At 42.2% G+C, this 20584-nt stretch overlaps 1 protein-coding gene across 1 annotated transcript in view; it reads left to right on the forward strand.

Moving 5' to 3' along the window:
- Positions 1-10101, forward strand: part of TEX9 (testis expressed 9) — a 289980-nt gene extending 279879 nt beyond the window's left edge. Inside the window, exons 11-12 of the mRNA XM_069624890.1 lie at positions 337-471; positions 9831-10101. Coding sequence (XP_069480991.1) covers positions 337-471; positions 9831-9908 — 213 coding nt within the window. The 3' untranslated portion in view covers positions 9909-10101. The remainder of the gene's footprint in view (positions 1-336; positions 472-9830) is intronic.
- The last annotated feature ends 10483 nt before the right edge of the window (positions 10102-20584 follow it).

Consider the following 20584-nt stretch of genomic DNA (forward strand, 5'->3'; position numbering starts at 1 on the left):
CACTCACAGGAAATCTTCATGTTTGAAATTGGTGGATATGTTGTGCAATGCATGGCTTGTGTGTTGTACATTTGTGCCTGTATTACTTTTTTTGTAGTCCTGACAATTGCTGGAAATTGCTTTCTAATGTGTACTTAAACATCAAGAAACTGAATTTAAACAAAAAACATCCATATCTTGTGTTATTTTCGGTTTCCGATACACAAGTATTAAAATCTATTATCAATACACTGAAAAAATGCAAACGTATGTGTATTTAACATGCTTGCTACTTGCATTTAGCATGTTGTTACCCTTTATTTTTATATAGATAAAATGTGCTGTTTCTATTTGTAGGATACAGCTACCCATGAACACAGAAGAATTGAAGATTTAAGAGTAGAAAATAAAAAGCTGGAGAAACAAAAAACTGAATTAATGATTGGATTTAAGAAACAACTCAAGTTGATTGATATTTTAAAAAGACAAAAGGTAAGCGCCCAGTGTAACTTTACTAAGTGGCATTTGAACTGCACATAATGGACTGGATCTGACTTGGGGTTTCCTTCTCCATGTGAAGCGCGTTGGCTAGAGTCTACTTCTGGGGTGTTATTTTTGATCCACCTGAAGAGCACCACCGATTTATGTGGAAAATGATATATTTAAAAACATCTCTTCACATGATGAATGCAAGTTCAACCCATCTTCAAACTATGTGCAGCAGAAGCAGGCAAATCTGCTTATTTGAACAAACCTATGTAGCCTGCGTTAGTAACAACCATCAAGAATGTTTTACCTGTTTTGGGATTCCACCAAAGTCCTTCCAAAGCTGTCCAGTGCTGCTTCAGTCACCCTCAGTTGACCTCTTAATGACTTTAATTTTTTTATTATCACATGGTTATCATCTAACCTTTGACAAAGTGTGCAGACATAATTTTGTTAGACATCTAGAAAGCAACACATTGATAAAATGCATAGCAGATAAAATGCTTGCGTAAACGTCAATTAATAAAATTCATACTAAAAACAGTTCATTCAACTTTTAAAGACCTCAGATAACCAACAATAGCTATGACTAATGCGGTTGTGTGACCTGCTAAGCAAAGCTGCCAAAACGATTTGCAGAAGTCTACAGTACAATGTAAAGTAAAGCAATTGGAGTAAACCTCACACTTGCCCCTAAGCGCTACACAGCAGAGCAGATGTTCGAGCATTTCCAGTGTAAAGGGGGTGTTACAAAATTAACATATTATTATCTGTGTAGCCGTGGGATCATAACGATGAAGAATTTCTCTTTATAGGAATAAGATTCCATTGAAAACGGATAGTTTGTCGGATAGTGGGGTGAGGATAAATGGTTAAAAAAGGTGCAATAGTTTTGGCAGCTTTATAATCTAATTTTGAGTGCTTTGGAGAGTCATAAGAATGCATAGTATTAATTGTGGTTGCCCAGTCATGTCTTATAAAGGATTTTTCTTTTTTAACATTATCTGGATTTGTCTTGAAGTCCATCAAGGATAGGCCCAATTCAGTAAGTATGTGCAAGCATCCTTCTGAAAAGACACCTAAATGGCTGTCACTATTTTCGACCATGTCGTTAAGGTCCGTATAAAGACAAGAGACTGTTTGAGGTCATAATTTTATAATAAAGTTCTAAATGCTTCCATAATGCTCTACTTTTCAATGAATAGAGACCCAAATCATAGTGCATCATGACAGTTGAGTACTGTTAGGTACGCAAAATACGGGTATCCAGAGGTTAGCCTCAATCTATGGGAGTAGGTCTACCACCCAAATAGGTAGTATCTCTATACCATATAGAGGTTTTGGAATTATTTTCCCGTTATAAAATATGATGGCTGGGATCATGGAAAACCTCCTATAACTGGAGTCCAAACGTAATAACTGATAACCCATGGCAGCCCCTTCCCCCCAGCACTTTTCCCCTTGCCCCCTCGCCTGCATTTGCATTGTCACCTGGTCTAGTAGGATTGTTGTCTGTCTTCCCTCTGTTTCCCCTCCCTTGCCTCGTCGCGCCTTGAAACATTTGTGTATAGGCATGTTATAAATTCTATAGCATATCATAGCTGCCCGGCAGAACAGCCTTTCCCTTACTGTCGACTTGGATTCTCGAGCAGACATTGGAAATCCCAGGTATGTAAAGTTGGACACACACGCTCTACCTCTTCATTATCAACATGCCAGTGACATTTTTTTATGTTTTGTTTTTTAGTTAATTACGCAAGGCATAACTTTAATCTTTGCTGAATTAATTTTAAGACCATAAGCCACCGCAAAATCTGTGAATGCGTTTAACAAATGCTGCAATCCTACAGAGGTGGTATCAAAAATAAGGAAGTTGTCCACATAGGCTAGCCTTGTGACCTTGAGCTTATCAATTCTCAGGATTGCCAGGGCGGCCTGGTTAAGAGGGATGCCTATGTCACATAAATAAAAGGTTGAATAAATAGGCTGCCAGGAGACAGCCCTGCCTGACCCCCTTTTACTGTTTTTATTTTTTGGGACAAGGTACCTGAACAATCCTGTTGGTGTGTATAGCTATAATTAAACAAAGAAATTCAGATGGAATTCCCCATTTTTGCAGCTTAGTCCATAACATATTTCTGTCTACTGCGTCGAAAGCAGCAGACAGGTCTATCGTTGCAACAAATAGACACGTTTTTTAAATTGCATACTTGGCACAAGATAGTTTTCAAGATCAAGCCATTTAATAATGTATAGTGTTCTAAATCCTGTTTCCCATTTTGGGATCTTACCAACTGCTTTTTGCACTGCTTCTAGATGCTCATCGGCATCTAAGATTGCAAATGGACAGTAATTGACAGGATCAGAGTGAGAGCCTCTCATGAATTGGAATAACGTGGGTTGTAGACCACGAGGAAGGAAATTGAGTTGCCACAATATCTGTAAAAAGGATAGCCAGGATTGTATCCCAGGTTGCTGGATTTCCTTTGAAGAGGATATTCGAGAGATTAGGGCCAGGAGTGTGTGATGAACTAAAGTGTTCAATAATTCTGAGCACTGAATCAAAATCAAAAGTTGGGGTCCAGTCATCCTCCTTTTTGGATGATTGGAGAGGAACTTTTAACAGTACTGGGCCCAGCCAAAAGCGTTTCAAAGTGTGCAATCCACTGGGACTCTGATATTGAAACAGTTCTGAATTGGGATTGAGTTCCATTCAAATTGTTAATCAGAATCCAGAAGGCACGTGTATCTTTATTACGTAGGGCATATAGCATAGATTCTGCATCATGCTGCATAAGTGATGCCCTATGTCCATTTAACCACGTTCTGTAGTTATGTTTCATCCTCAGCTGATATTGCTCTATTTTTTTTAGCCAAATTTTTTGATTGCCCTAATCTCTGCTCGCATAGACCTTTTACGTTGAACTATTTCAAAGTCAAAGGAGTGTATATGTTTTTTAATCGATTTAATTTGTTCCAAGAGCTGGATCTACAATCGAAGTTCAATAATTTTTGCACAGAACCTGCAAAGTTTTTTACTCTAAAGGACTGAAATTGCCAGTCCAATGTGGTGGAGTTGACACATTGATGTGCATTCTGGTTAACTTTCTCTACTCTGGTCGTATTGCATCTCAGACGGTTGCCCGCCTGATTGATCGTCAATGAAGGAGGCGAAGTTTGTACAGGTTTGCTAAATGAGGATTGAAATAGATAAAAAGTAGGGAGGGAACTATGGTCACAAACTGTTTTTACAAACAGACAAATGTGGGCAACAATCAAACAGTGGTAAGATCACATATATGTAATTGAGTATGTTCTCCCGTTGTTCCAGGTGGGTCTACTAGGTTCGTCCCCATTGACAGAACCATTAAGCATTACCAGCTGTAAGCTTTATAACCAGATTTGGCCAAAATCATTATTCGTCCAATGGTAATGGAACAATCCAGTCAGATTGAGTAGGCAGACATCTGGCATTCAAGTCGCCCAGAAAGATTAGTTGGTCTTCGGTATTATGTTCAAGCCAACCATTCGCAAGTGAGATGATTTTATCTGTAAAGGTATTTAAGGAACCCAAGCCTATGTGCCAGTATATGTTTATTGCCTAAATATCCCATATAATATCAAGCTTGATTTTAATGAGTCGTCAAGATACCAAATAGTAAGGAATTTGATGAAATTACCGAAATTGGACAAGAGGTTTTAACCATGGTCAAAGGTCTGCCTAAAGCACCCTTGTGTGCCAGTTGATTTGCAATTGCATAGCCTTCAAGGGCAGGAGTTTGTAGTAGCCAGGTTTCCTGTAAGACCATAAGTTTGTGTTTGCTCAGTAGGGTTCCTACTTCTGGGTTAGATAGAAGAATATTATGACCTCTAGTGTTCCAGCAAAGTAGAAATACATAGTGACCTATTGAGTGAAAATCAGGGCTAAGGTGAAAACCTCTGAGATTTGTTTACTGTGGATAATCTAGCTATCTCAGTTGAGCAGTTTTGTGAATTTGATGTATTTGTGCTACTCAAGTAGTTGTTTTGTCTTAGTTCGTTCTCTCTACAGAGAACTTCTACCATATCTTTTAGGGATTTTTCCTCAGCAACCTTTTTTCTTTGAGATAAAGGTATCTCGGTATGCAAAGAGAGGTGAAGGTCCATGGATCTGATAGTGTCTATTTCCTTAAATAGAAGATGAAGGAGTCTTTTGGATTTAAGAAACAGAATCACTCGATCGCTACTGGGCCTATCGGCAAAAAAGATACGGACGATGTCGGTTGAGTTGATAGAAGCCAAAGAGGGGAAAGAACAAACATTTCTAATACAGTTAATCGATTCAATACAATAGATGTGTTGTCATGTAAAACACTCTCTAGTAAGACCGACAATCAGGTTGTTCAAGCAGTCCGTTCTCAGTCCTTGCTTTTTTACACCAATCAAGTTATTGAGCGCACTTGGACCCATTGGCGCTCTCGCATTGTCGGTGCCAGTTTCTATTCACAATTGATTGACTTAGGGAGGATTGTGAGTTAAATGATTTCTTTGCTGCCTGCGAGTGCTATAAGTGTGAGATTTGAGCAGTTGTTTGGCTTGCTGGATCAACATACGGTTTGAATTTTAATGCAGAGTCCTTTTTGTCTAGCGCCTTGACTCGGAGAACAGCAGATATGATATCAGCACTAGGTGTTGAATTGGAGTTTTCCTGATTTGTTGCAGGGTTTTTTGTCATCTCATTGTGTCCCGGCCCAAATTCATGTTGTAATTTTGACGGAATAGGTCAAACTTTATCTACATGAGAGGTTTGATGAACGTTCTATTTTGGCTGCCCTGGGTGTTCATTGTTAAATCGGAGCCTGCCCATGTGAGCTCCCTCGGCCCTGTTAAGTGGGCGGCGCTTGGCTTTGACTGGGCTTCAGTGTTGGCGGCTGATTCTTTGTTATGGCAAAGATTCTGATGCGTTGCACACCCTGTCAAGTCAACAGAAGAAGACAAACCCTTTGTAAGTGATCTGTCGACCGCATTAGTTAAAGTGGGAGCTAAATCTCTCTTGCTTAATTTAGTTGCTACTTCAGGTTTCTTTAGCAAGGTGCAGAAAACGTTTTTGAATGCCTGCCTTGTCTTGTTCGGCATAATAATATTTTTAGGTTTCCAAACTAGTTTTCTTGGTTTCTTATGTACTGGCATCATGGAAGCCTTCTCAACGACAGTCACGGGCAACCTATTGGTGTTTTGAGGTCGATGTAACCTTCACTTTGTGCCATTATTGTTGGTTCCTGCAGTTAGGTCGACCAGGTCTATGGTCGATTTTTGTGGGCATGTTGAGCAATCTGGCACCAATGTGAGAAGCTGCTCAAGAGTCGAACCAATCGAGAGAGAGGGAACTGAGCTCGATGACCACGATGTTGGAGTACCTGGGTTGGTGTCTCCTGATTTTATCAGTGCCCAATTGATGCGATTGCACAGACTGCATAACGGCTGTCAGATCTATTTTCACAAGTGCTGTGTTTTTAGATGATTGGGGAGCGAAGCGTCTTTTATAATCATTTGCAGTCATGTGAAGCTTCAAATTCTCGAATTTAAATAGTAATGATTCTAACAGTACAAAATGTCTTTGTTTCTGTCTTCAGTGATTCATAGAGCGAAACTAGAACCGCTAGCACTTGATTAATTTCACCCAAAGTGTCGGGTATTGAGAAGTCGTCTGGGCCTGCGGTGTGTTTAATGGCTGCAGATAAGACACCTGGATGCCGGAAACATAGATGTTGACGAAATGGAAGAAAATGTGGAGTCAAGAGCTGCTTTGACTTCATTGCAACATTCAACTTGATGTGTAAAAGTTATCGCAATCGTTGATGCAGAGGCAGATTGAAGACATGATTTCGGTATGGTGGAAAAGAAGGTGTTAATTGTACTTTGTTTCGCAAACTTGTCTCCCATTGCAGTGATAGTCACATTGTCAGCTTGAGCATCATGTGAGGCGTTTAGCGCAATTCTCATCAACACACATTCAGATGGTGAAACAGGAGATTGAGGTAAGGGGAGAACTACAGCACGCAACATATCATGATCGGAGATCGCCGATTGATCAGATGTTGAGACGGTTAACGAGTCAGTCCTAGGCAGAGACTTGCTTATTAAAAGCATGGTGTTATGTGTAGAGAATGTGCTAATGTTCTGAGTGGAGGTAATGATGGCAATTATATTAAGGGCTATGGATCCGGCCTCACACGACAACGCAACGCCAGAGCCCCACTCCCTTTAGTTCCCAAGGTAATGCCAACGTCAGTTTAACTCCAGGTAACACTGGAGTTAACTGAACAGCAAATTGGCAGTCTTTAAGAGGCAATTGACTTACCTTCATGTGAATGAAGAGGAGAGTTTTGCGCACTTGATTTCCTTCACACTTGCACAGCTCACGAGGAACAGCCACATGAAGTTGTACTACTTCAAAACAATCGCAATGTTTAAAAGGTCTCCAGCGTTAAAGGTACAGTAGTCCAATTCGCCTGTAGCTCCACAATCAGTATGGTGAGCACACACACGTAGAGGTTAAGCAAGGCTTCCACCGTCTGAGCTTCCACACGACTGAACACTTAGCAGAACATTGCAGGGCAAATTTGGTAAGATGTACCCTGGCATTCGGTGCAGCAGTGCTGATGGCATTTGCTACCAGTAGAACAGTGGGTTGCCGTTTGGGTGTATGGAACATCCAAATTGTAAAATAAACTGCGGCCGATGCTGCTCATACGCCTACATTTGTTGTGACTATTCTGAAGCCTAACTGCATTTTACTGCTATATGTGTAGGCCAGGATTGTCCTATGCAGTCTAAAGAACCCTTGATAAAAACATAGATCTGAGCTTGTAGTCCCTATGCGACTCAGTTTAAAATGTTGTGGCGTCTCTGGTACTAGATGACCTCACACACAGTTGTTTGGTTGCCAGCGGGGAATACCAATACCTACAAAAGTGATGCATGTCACAGCTGCCTTGAGATTGATGTAGCCACTGGTGAATCCTCAATGGCTGGTCAATGTGTGGGGCAAATACATTCCATTAAGTGTTTTAGGAGTACCAAGCTCCACCAGATCACTACCACTAGACCTATTTATTAGTTCAATAGTCCCATGAAATCACCTGTAAATGAGAGAACATACATCCACATGAAACTCGACAAAGGTGAAGGGTTGCCAGAGCATCTACAAATGGGTATTGCTGTACAGGGGTGTGTGGCTAATCAATTACAAATTAACCAGGCCTATCACTGACACATTGAACACCCCTGCACCATAGGGGCACACTTGGACCACCTGCCCCATGAGTGAGACCTGACCTAAGGGAATGGGTACTATGCTGAGTAGTGCTTTTACATGGTCACCCCTGGCACATTGAAAATGTAATGGCATATTCAACAGCACTTCTGTATTTGAGAACTGGAAAAATGAGACCCAAAAGGGAGATTGGGTCCTATGGCAGATTGTGCCAATCTTGCATATAGTTAGCCTTGTAACATTGAACAGCCCTTGTACGGTTCCATGTGTTAAAGTCGCAGCAAAAATGGCAGTTTACACAATAAATCGTGGAAAAAAAGCTGTGGTTTTGCTGCCACAATCCATGTAATGGATGCAGGGGACAACCCCGCAACCGCAGCTTCCCTTAAATGGTATAACGGGTACACTTATACCGGGCCAAACCACAATTTCTTTTACCGACTATTTTTGCCACGACTATTAATGCACACCCCTTGCACGTGGTCATCCTGAGAATATCAACAACTGCTGATATTTGTCAGCCCGGTTTCATAACTGCAGCCTAGTTATACTTTCACTTCACCCAGTTGCCTTTGCACATTTTAGGGCATAACAAACTCATGAATATGTTGGTGATTTCGTATGTTGTGACTGAGCAGAGTTGCTTTTTTTCCTCCTGTGATTTTAGGGTTCTACCAGCAGCCCTACAGATTTTGGTGTGCAAATAGGTACATATGCTGCTACTGAGTAATGAACGTTTTCAGTGTGGTAGACCTTAAGGTGTTGCATTATTTCATGAGCTCCCCTTAAGAACTGCGTCTAAAGTAGACCACTTTTTATCAAATAGATTTAGAAAAGATCTTGTAAAATTCAACATTTAGCCTCACTTTTTCAAAATTCGTTTGGCAAGGAAAGCATCTCCAATCCCACCTTGGGCTGGTTTCCTGTGGTTCTTTGTTCAGTGCAAGATGGGGCTTGAATAGCAAATTTTCCTAAAGCTGATTTTGTTTCCCGAGCTAGACCTGGCAACAGATGTCAGCCTTCTAAAATTAAAATCAAGCTGCTAAAAAAGGGAATTAATCCAAGTAATCATTTTTGACACTTTATTTGACTTGCAGACCTTCAACTTTATTGTGACTATCAGGTGGTGTTCTGAGCCTTTGGTGGACAAAATTCCAAACATAACACAGTGATAAAGAGGGCAGGGTTTAACATAAAGGGTAGGTGGTGCGCACTGCATAATCGGTGGGAAGTGTTGCTACAAGAACATTGGGATATAATTGATCCCACACATGGTCCAAGGCACACACAAACTACCTTTCCATCAGGGTTACCAGTGAGGACCTTTGGCTGTTTGAGGGTGGATAAGTCAGTTATGAAAGAGGTAGCAGTAAGGAGAAGAGATGAGATTAAGGATAGGATAGGATAGGATAGGATAGGATAGGATAGGATAGGATACAGTGATCCCAGCCCCTCAAACCTTCCCTTTCACGATTTGTATCTTCTACACGATGGAGGAGGTGGGATATCTACCATGATATACAAATTAAAAGTCAGATTTAAAAAAAAAAAAAAACAGAACAGGCAATTTGATGGGAATCTTTTAAACAGCAGCTCCACAAATGTCTTGCAAAATTACCTGAAGGATCCCAGATAGCTTTTAAGTTTTGTATGGAGCAACGAATAACCAGTACTCTTGGTGTCACCAAATTCTTGTACAGGAAATAAGGAGTTAAATGTCGGACTAGCCTACACTGAACAAGAGCCAAGGAAAGAGGATAAAATTGTAAAATACTGGATACGTGGGCAGGCACATCAGAATCTAAGGGCAGGATCAGGAGTGAAACTCAAGTCTGCTGTTTTATAAATGGCGTCACTATTCTGGGGCACCAGTCTTTAGATTGAGAGCCTTTACTGTTTGTCAAGAATGAGAAATGCTTCTGGCGCAATACAAGGCCAGATATGTAGTGACTTGTCAGTTTGCCAGGAGACAGACCAGCCCCATATTTCTTCCCACTCTCGCTGAACATGAAATTCTAGTTTGCTCCAACGCCACTGTAAACCATGAGTGAGGCAGAATTATTTTATTGTAATATGAGATTTCTCAAACATGTTTATATTTATTTTACAGATGCACATAGAAGCTGCTAAAATGCTTTCTTTTACCGAAGAAGAGTTCATGAAAGCTCTCGAATGGGGAAATTCTTAGCATCCATTGGAATAGAACTCCATTTATTTCAAATAATCGATTCTTTTGTATTTTTTGTTACTCTTATTTTTGTTTTGCAAACTAATTGTTGACAAACGCATAATGCTTTTCTGTATGTTGTTCCTTAAGTGCTTTTTATTGTTAAGCATGTTTTTGAATTTGGATTCTGCACATTAAAAAGCTGTGAAACCTGTTCAACCTATCCAAAGAACACTTTCTTCTCTTATTTTTCATATGTTAGCTGCTAGTGACAACATTTCTGTTAGGGATTGACCTATTGATTAGTTGATACTTGGTGAATTATTGAGCACAAAGTGGTAAACCATGGATATGTATAATGCTATTTGAAAGTCCAAAAATCGAATCCTAATATACACGTGGACCAGGTAATATACATAAAAGCATCTGATTACATGTTGGTACTTTCTTTTTTTTTACTGCAAGTCTTCGTCACTGTCCTTACTTTGAGGAGAGTCCTCACCCTGTAAACAACCAAATCCTTTGCCTCTGGGTAAAAAATACAATAAAATCAAAAACATTCGTTTAACAGCTCTTATTTTTTCCTATGCTTTCCCACTTTTTGAGTAAATGCTCTCCAGGCTCACTCTTCTTATTTCAAATTGCAAGCAGGGCACCACCTATATATAGAACCTGAAAGAACTTTGGGAGTGACGGAAGAAGGCCATGAAGAGGAAGAATTGGATTTGGAGTAAGGAAGATTACTGTTTACATCGGAATAGATAATATCAGAGAGTTAGGGATAACCAAAGCAAGAAAAGTGCAAGAGTATTGGTAGTTTATCTCCAGGGGGAGTTTACAGATGTGGGTCAAAAGGTATCCCAACACCCTAAGACTATATGGAACCAGAAGTGGTGAGTGGAAAGGGGATACCTAAAAAACATCCCGATTGAGCAAGCACAGTCTAACCTGGATGCAGAATAAGAGAAACTAGACTGGCTTGGAAGGGCAGGGGGAGACTAATTGTATATGTATACAAATTAGCATGTTGGGCTATCCCAGTCCTAACATATCTGTACCAAACAACTGACCAGATGGGTCAACAAGCAAGTCAGAATTTACTCTCCGCCCATAAGATCTCGGAAGGAGAGCCTGCTTCAACAACCAGCCGTGGATCAAATACCAATTTGACAATTGATGATATCCTGGATACAGCAAGAGCTCAGGCAGTCCTTTGCAAAATTCCAAACCCGTCAAAAACTTGAGTGACCGTAAATACACTTATGATTGAATAAATCCTTGGGAATGCAATAAGACTGCAAATTAACTTTCTAACCCTCCTGCAGAAAATGGCATTTGAGTGTTATGGAATAAATGGACTGATGAAACAAAATGTAGTCTCCCAACAGTGGAAGGAAGAGCCAGGTGTTTGTATCTGTGATGAGGGAAGCTGAGGAGTTTGATACCTAGGTCAAAAGGTGCGAGTCCCTTCTGAAGAATGTCCTGCCTTTGTAACAAAGGGTCCTCTGAATAAAAAAGAAAATTAAGAAATCCTAACAATTCTGAAGGCTGCCTTGATCAACATTAGATGGGTGGAAGGACAACTTCTAGACTAAGTTAGAAAATGCAGGAAGAATGGAAATACCAGCATGGAGAGAGGAAAGAAAAACTGGATAAGATACAAGAAAACAAGTAGGTTGCCTTTTGGGGAACTCCTGTCCCCTGCACACTGTCTATGGCTTAAGAAAAGCCAAACTTTTGTAAGAAGTGGCACAAGGTTCCTACTAAGGGACACAATATGCTACTTCAAAATGTGTTAATATTCATTTGTGATTTTAGATATTTTTCTAATTAACAAGGCTTGTCAATAAAAACTTAGTTTATCCAAAGTGTACTTCAAGTAACCATTCAATTGTTCATTAGTTCAGGCATTTGTTGTTCATATGATCCAACGTGTTTCGAGTAAAACTCTTCATCAGGAGTGTACAATCATAACTTTTCTACAAAAAATTCAAACAAAAATCCGTAAGTAGATTGTTTGTAGTAATATACAGTTCATCAATAATACTTGCTAATGTCGATCATTGAGATGTACTTTCCTTCAATCTTACATGTTCAACAAGTCACTTAACCTACTACAATGTTTAACATCAAAAGGACATATTTCCATACTGCCCCCCCCCCAATAATAAAATCACTTTACTCTAATAAATTCTCAAGAGTATTGCTTAAACCAGTGTCCTAATGGAAGGATCAGGCCATTTTATCAAAGTTTCTCTGTGGCTAATGTGTGGGAGGAGGGGGTCTTGGAACCCCCCCTCCATTCCTACACTTCCTGGGTAGGCCCAGTTGCAGCTGCTCTGGGTTCAGGGCCCCGGAGCACCCGTGTGGGAATACCCCTAGGAACTGTGACCCCCGAGACCAGTCCAGATTAGAGTCCGACTAAACTCCATTTTGTTTCACAAAATGGCAGGCCAGCTATGAAAGTAGAACGCAGGCCTGCAGCTCTTCCCCCGCAAGACGCGCACAAGCTATTCCCTCAACCTTCTCCCTTCTGTCATCTCTGCAGTCGCCCGGTTCTCATGGGAGACTGGCAGAGGAAATGCAACAAACTTCGCACTGTATCTTCTGTCTTACCTCATTGACCCTGCCGCGGCCCAGCTCAAGGCCTGGCAGCAGAAAGCCATTAATCTCTATAAACCTGCCCCCACCAAGCAGACCCAGGCCATAAAGAATACCAACTCCATATCCTTTGAACATGGTTAAATAATTAAGAACAACCCTCAAGTATGTCATGTTGTTCATGCCTCAATATGAGGAAAACTAAAGTGTCTTTTCCGCAAGCAATCGAAATAAGTTGCTCATAAACTGTTCCCCGTCTATGCGAAACAATGAAACGGTCATAGTGAAACGAAAAGCATATCATTGCATTGTATATATGTATAATCAGCAGCACTAATGTTAGGTTCCAGTTATATAAGGGTGACGTGTATTAACGTGTAGTATGAAGTTTAATAGGAATGGATTGCAATAACTAAATGCCTAACGGAACATAACACTGTACATGCCAGCACAAAGCTACCTCATTTCCAAGTTCAATGAAGATAGATACATGATGTTGTGTAAAAGCAATTTCAGCAAATCAAATGTCTAACTTTAGTACAAGAATATGCATTAGGGCCTGCAAGTGATTCAGTAATGGACTGCTTCATTTAGGATGGAAGATAACCTGTGCATACACAAATTATTATTATGAGTTTATAACAACGAGAGCACACAGCCGAAAGAGAAATAATAACGTGCTCTAGTCGATTATAACCATAATGTAACAGACACGTGTAAAGAGGCCTGTATGTAAAACGCTATTCAGAAGGTCCTGTCTCCCTATGCAAAGCAGAACTGCAACGCAAAGGTGTTTCGATTCTTCTCCACCCTTCATAGTGCCAAAACAGATCAGCAGAGATTTAATGACGTTTAAACAACCCGCCTTTAACCCCCACAGTAAGACTTATGACTATTGTGGTATGTGCTTGTGTGGCCCATTCTTTTAATGTTATAATTTAGGCCTTAAATTTAGTGACCTCCTTTATTTTACCAGATGGACATTCCAGACTACACTGTAATCTTAAAGTCTTAAGTCCTGTTTGACTCTTATTGGGAGGATTAAGTGCATTTTGGGGGACTTCTCCCTTTCATTGGTGACCCCGACGCAATAGCGTTCTTTTTGTCCCTTTGGCACAAGACATCCCCTGTTTCTACCCAGAGCGCGCTCCCTCAAGAGCTACCCGCCAACGGCAACCGGTACACCTAGACATGCGCACGCAACAGGGCACGGGATCCCCCTTTACAAAACCCACCATACCACTCACAGGAGCTGGGCGTGGTCTTTGAGCGAGGAGTGGTGCCCTGACGATTGGGTCCAGAGGGTCTCAGATCAAGACGGACATGTGAGTATCAAGTGCAGGTGATATTAAAAGGATGGTGGTGGGAGTCCGATTAGGAGGTTTGGGTTGTAAGATGCCAGCAGAGGTAAATAAGAGGGGAGGTCATTAGCAGCAGGGAGAATTTGGGGTCTGTTCTATATTCTATTCTCCTTCTATCGTATATGGCCATTAGGACGGTGACGGGAAAATAAGGTGAAAAGAGTATAAAGGGATCCCATCTCCGTTGGGGGGTGGAAGGCGACGCTGCCTAGTGCTACCTCTACTAGTACAGGATATATGGATATGGGAAAATTAAGGTGAATAAAATAACGTAGGCGTCTCGAAGGAAGTCCCGGAGTAGTATTTAGAAATGCTTTTTCCTACTTTCCTTACTCTTCTTCACTCCCACAAGGTGTAGACAGGGTGGAGGGAGAGAATTCTGTGAAGGGACTGGGGGAATCAGGGAAGATATTGAGAAGACCATTCAGGGGAGATAGGGGAAGGTGGGGTAGAATTTATGTTGTTTGTGTCATTCGTTTTATGTGCTATGTCTTAAGGTGTTGTTCTATGTAAGGGTATTGTTTTTGTTGGTAAGCGATAATGAAAAACAGTTTAAAAGATTGAGTTGGAGAATATTTCAGTTGAAATTGTTCATGCATAACACAACGTGAGAAAACTATTTTGCCTTGAGAAGCGTATAGGAAACATAAGAGTTGTAGAGAAGTTTTTTTTTTGATTGAACAACCACTCCAGGTCAATAAAATGGGCGAAGAAATGCCCTTAACTCATATCTGTAAAACTCTGCCAGGGTACGCAGAAAAGATAAGGAAATACCACGATCAATGGATCACGGAATTGAAGGGAGAAGGTTTGCCCCAAGTGTGGCCTCAAGGAGAGTCTTTTCATAAGGCTGTGCTAGACATGGTTGCCACATGTTTGTTTATAAAACACAAAGGGAAACAACTGCAGAACAGGAGGGAAATATTGGACTTGTGGCGACTGTTTGAGGAAGTCCCTCCAGGTAAAAGTGGCGAGTGTGGTGCATCGCCCCTGAAAAAACTGCAGTGAAGGACTAATTGAGCAGAATGAGAATAAGATGGAGGTTACACAAATATACCCCTCATTGACAAGGCCAGTTCCCACAGAGGGATATAGTGACCCTATATATGTAGCACAATCCACATCACCATCCACACTGAAGCCATCTGCCCCCACACCACCCCCATATGAGAGCCAAGGCATGACAGGGTAGGTGAGTACCCCCACAATAGATATTGAGAAACTCACACAAGATCTAGATTCACGATTGACGATGGCTCGAACGGAGCTGTCCTGCCTGAGGGCCTTGGGAGAACAAGGGGGGGCTACCTACCCCCAGCGCAAAACGGGACGCAACGCCTCAGCCTACTGAAAGGGCAGCGGAGGACGGGTGGAAGAAAAGAGAGATACTATTTCGGATAAATGACACCGTCACAAGAATAATAGAAGTAACTACAGCTGATAGTGAACGTGAAGTGGAGGAAGGGGGGATGACATCGGACAGGGAGGAAGCATGTTGGTGTGACATAGAGGAACAGGAAGAAGAAGAAGAAAGGAGATTGGGAACTGCTATGGGTGGGGTCTCATTTGGGGAGGGATTGTCCCCCATGGAAGAATGGAGAGGGAGGTTAAGGAACAGAACCGGATGCATGGTGGTAGTAGGGAAGAAGGGGAAAAAAGGTGAGTACCGGAAAAAAGGGGGGGGGAAATCTACAGCTGCCACTAATCCATAGGGGGGCGGGAAGGCCGAATTACATACCATGGGCCCAAATGGACAAAGCCAACTTGCTCAAACAGCTACCACAACTGTCCGGAGGAGCCAGCAAGTGGATATACGCATTTGGAAAACACACAGCTGGAGTTCCCTTGGCAGTGGGGCTGTTACAAGCTTGCTATTTTCTGCAGTCGGAAATCAGGCAAACCGGGTCTGGGCGAAGGCGGGATTTCCTGGAATAACACTAGATTGCGACCGCCATGATGGAGCCTCGTTCAACATGGTATGAGCAAGTGTGTGGTACGCCCTGAGGGAGCCATTTCCAGACACACCAGATTTACAGTCGGTAATGCAGTGTACAATGGGAGATGACGAAGATGCAATGTCTTTCATTCTCTGAGTGCAGGACATGTGGAGAGCAGAAACTGGCACAGCCTGGGACCAATCGACATCCCTATTTTATTTCATTATAAAAAGAGGACTCCCAAAGGAAGTACAGAAGGCCCTTGATAAAATAGCTGGGATAGAAGCCAAGGGATGGCCAGAAATTCAAAGCATAATAGTGCACCACTGCAAAAAGATCAAAGAGAAAGTAAAGGAGATAGCTCAGCGGTGGTTGGCAGACAAGGCTAAATTAGCACAAAGCAAACTATTGAAGGTAAGTGCAGTAGCAGCAACTAACACGGCAGGAAGAGAGTGAGAGGAGGACGAGGGGCAGATGGGAATACCGGTGCAAATGGCAGCAAACTGGGCAGGTAATAATCAAGACTCATGGCCAGGGGAAAATCAGTATAAGGGATCACAGTGGCCGATGAGGGGCAGCCAGGGCAACAGAGGAGGATTCAGAGGGTCAAGAGAAGGGGGTGTTGGGTACGGAGGGCCCAGAGGACAAGGGCAATGTTGGAATTGTGGAAGGTGGGGACATTTCATGAGTGTGTGTCTGAGCAGGCCCACTAATCCATATCCCAATGAGCAACAGTACGGACACCCCCACCATGGATGCCCATATGGATTACCGATGGGTGGGAATAGAAGGGAGAATCAGCCCGACCCTAGGTATATGAATGAGCGCCAAGCACCCCCACAACAAGTACCACAACATTCCCAGTGTCATGAGCGCACTGCCCCCACCCACGGAGGTGCCTATGCCACCGCGGCAAATGGAGCACCTGCACCATGTAGAGGGACGGCAGTGGTAACGGGAAATGTTTTCGATACTGATGAGCACTTAAGGTACTCGGCATAGGACAGCGCACAGGGAACACTTGCGTGTCCAGTACTGTCAATGACCCTTAACGCAGCAGAGGAACCACTGGTAGGGGCGGCGATAGGAAACAAACAGTTAATCTTCATGGTGGATTCGAGAGCGGAAATATCATGTCTCAAAGAGGGCAGGTTCCCTCTTTCTAAACAGACTTTGGAAACGCAAGGATTCTCTGGGGCGGTGGTCGAGATTCCATACACTGAAGAATTAGACATAACAGTGGGGGGAAAAACGGTACGAGCACCCCTGTTGTATTACGAAGACTCGCCCATTAACTTGCTGGGAAGGGACCTTCTCAGCAAACTTAACATGACCACATCCTTTACTGACAGAGGTATAGTGTGTTCTACACCAGGAATATGTGCAATCCATGCCATGTTCGTAATACACACTCAAGCAGATTTCCCACAAACACGTGGTGTACCTGTAGACCCAGACATGTTCATACAAGGGCTGAAGATACTAGCAAGAGTGGTGCCAGAGTTGAAAAATAAAAAGTGGGGAGCAGTAGAAGATCCTTCTCCATTCCCCTTTCCCCTTGGGTTTGCCTGTCCAATAGTTTTAAATTATCAGGATTGTTGGGCCGGCAGGCTTAGGGTCTGGAGGGCCAGCTTCACTCCTGCGGGATTCTTCAGGCACACTTGACAGAATGAAAGGCCCACGTAATTAATCCTGCCTAAATGAAGATGGACCTAGAGTCAGGGTTGAGTTTGGTCACCTTGGGAAAAATGTTAATGGAAGTGAGGGAAGAGTTGAAGGAGGCAAAAAAAGAAACTTTGTCCTTGAGAGTTAAGATAGAGGAACTAAGTAGTAAGGTAAATAAGGGAGATTCAGTAGAACCCTCTGGGTTGAGTTTTGGCATTGAAAAGGAACCACCGATTTTGTATCCTGAAGGAGGAGAAGGAGTCTAAGGGTTTGGTGGAAAAGGACAGTAAAAGTCACGTTCTTTCAGGTATATCTATGGTTCCAACCCCATTATCACCCCAGGAAAGATTTGGTGGGGATTTCAGAACATTTAAATTCTTTCTTATGCAGTGCGAGTTGCATTTCACATGCAGGCCAGAGGTGTTCCCCACAGAAACTTCCAGGGTAGCATTTTTAATTTCTTATCTAACAGGGGAAGCAGCAGCTTGGTCAGTGCCTTTGGTTGAGAAGGGAGCTGCCGAGCTATATAGTTGGTAGGAATTTAAGGCTGAATTTGGAAGAATGTTTGACAAAGAACGCTTTCTTAGAGTGTAGATGGAGAGTTATTAGAATTGCGCCAAGGGAGTCGTGAGTTGGTGGCTTATATCACTCAGTTTAGGGGGTTGGTTTTAGAGAGTGGTTGGCCCAAAGAAAAGAGAGCTTCAATTATTTATAGGGGTATGTGTGAGGAATTAAAGGAAGCCTTGTCAACTATTGTTGAGAGACCAACCTCTTGTGAAGATTTGATTTCCTTGATTATTCAATTAGATGTGAGGCTGAGTGAGAGAAGGTCAGAAAAGCGAAGACATTTTTCTGAGAATAGGGTTTGGGTTAGGAGTGAGTGTTCAAGAGCAGAGCAGGTGGTGAAGGAGGTTAAGGGTTCTGTGCAGCAAGGTCAGGTTAGGCCTCAGTTGGCCAAGGAGGAGAAAGACAGGAGGCAAAAGGAAAATGTGTGTCTATATTGTGGTGACGGTACTCATTTTGTAGGGAGATGTCCACGCACCCTAAGACGTTTTCAACCGTTTGCCAGAAGAGGGCAACAGATGTCAAATACCATCCAAACAGCTGTTCCACACATCACACTAAACGTATCCTTAACATGGGAAGATAAGCTTAGGTGTGGTGATCTGTGTGTAATCGACTCAGGGGCAACTAGACATTTTATGGATATTGGGTTGGCTGGCAAGTTGGGAGTTCCAGTAGTTCAAAAGGGGGTCCCTGAACAGGTATGTGGCAGTGGATGGAACGCAGCTCATCTCTGGGTTGATAACGCAAATGACAGGTCAACTGAAAATGAAGATTGGGGAAGAACATTGTGAGGAAATTGTATTTCTTCTCATAGATGCGCCACAGTTACAGATTATTTTGGGCATTCCATGGTTATTGTTACATAATCCCATGATAGATTGATTGGTAAAAAAGAACAGTGGAATTTAAGTCATAGTATTATATAGAACAATGTTAGGTAGAGGTTGTCGAGGCAGATCAGGAAGGAATGTTTCAGTTACAGGGAGTTTGTTTAGCAGCAGGGTTGGTGAAAGCATGTAGTGGGGGCTGTGGCCGGGGTACTGCCTGAGTGTTACCAGGAGTTTCAGGATGTGTTCAATAAATGGGAAGCAAATTAGTTACCACCTCATCGCCCATTCGACTGAAAGATAGACCTCGAAGATGGAGCACCAATTCCATGTAAAAGAATGTATGCTCTTACTGAGAAGGAGAATGAGTACTTAAAAGAATATCTAGAAGAGAATCTTGCCAGGGGCTTTAGTCGACATTCGCAGTCACCCGCAGCTTCACCCTTGTTTTTCATACCCAAGAAAGATAAGACTCTAAGGACTTGCATCGACTACAGAGCATTAAATAAGATTACAATCAAGAATCGCTATCCTTTACCTTTAATATCTGTAATGTTGGATCAGATTCAGGGAACAAAGATCTTTACGAAGTGGGATCTTAACGGTGCTTATCATCTGGTTCGAGTTTGAGAAGATGACGAGTGGAAGACCGAATTTAGAACTCGCTACGGCCTCTTTGAGTATCAAGTGATGCCGTTTGGTCTTTGCAACGCTGCAGCCGCTTTCCAATTTTTCATCAATCAAGTGCTACGGGAATACTTGGATGTAGTATATATAGACGACATATTCATTTTCTCGAAGGAACAAGAGCAGCATATGGTGCATGTAAAGAAAGTTTTGGTGAAGTTGCAAGAGAACCACATGTTGGTTTAGCTGGCAAAGAGCCAATTTCACATGGATTGGGTGGAATCTTTGGGTTTTGTGCTGTCTCCTGAGGGTCTTGAGATGGATTCAAATAAAGTTAAGGCAGTGAGAGATTGACATCAGCCGGCTTCCGTGAAAGATATACAGTTTCATAGGATTTGTGAATTTTTATCGCCGGTTCATCTAGAATTTTTCGCAAGTTGTCACTTCAACTACTAAATTGCTGAAAAAAGGAGCAAAGTTTCTTTGGAGTGAAGAGGCCGAAGGAGCATTTCTACTTCTGAAGGAGAAGTTTATCACTGGACCAATTCTGTTACATCCTGATGTTGACCAACCTTCCTTCGTGGAGGCTGATGCTTCAGATTGTACTATTGGTGCGGTATTATCTCAATGCCATCCGGTAACGGGACAGATTCATCCAGTGGCGTTCTTTTCAAAGAAGTTTTTGCCGGCAGAAAGAAATGATACAATCTCTGATAGAGAACTTTTGGCTATCAAGGCAGCCTTCGAGGAATGGAGGCATTATCTTCTGGGAGGACGTCATTGAGTCTGTTTTGACCGATCATAGAAACTTGACTTTTCTTCATTCAGCTAAGACTTTAAAACCAAGACAGCTACGTTGGTCGTTATTTTTTGCAGAATTTGATTTTGTGATTACGTTTAAGCCAGGATGTCAGAAGAGGAAGGCGGATGCTCTATCCCGATGTTTTCTAGGAATCAAGAAGACGGATGTTTGTACTCCTGTATCATCGTTGTCTGAAAAGAATGTTACTGTGGGCGAGGCTCACAAGGGAATTGATTTTTGGGAACAAATTCAACAACTAATATTGAAGAAGCAACTAGAGGAATGGGAAGCTGAGGACCCTGTGCGAAGG

This window comes from Ambystoma mexicanum, chromosome 11, assembly GCF_040938575.1.
Source record: "Ambystoma mexicanum isolate Mex_15411 chromosome 11, UKY_AmexF1_1, whole genome shotgun sequence".
Taxonomy (NCBI): Eukaryota; Metazoa; Chordata; class Amphibia; order Caudata; family Ambystomatidae; genus Ambystoma; species Ambystoma mexicanum.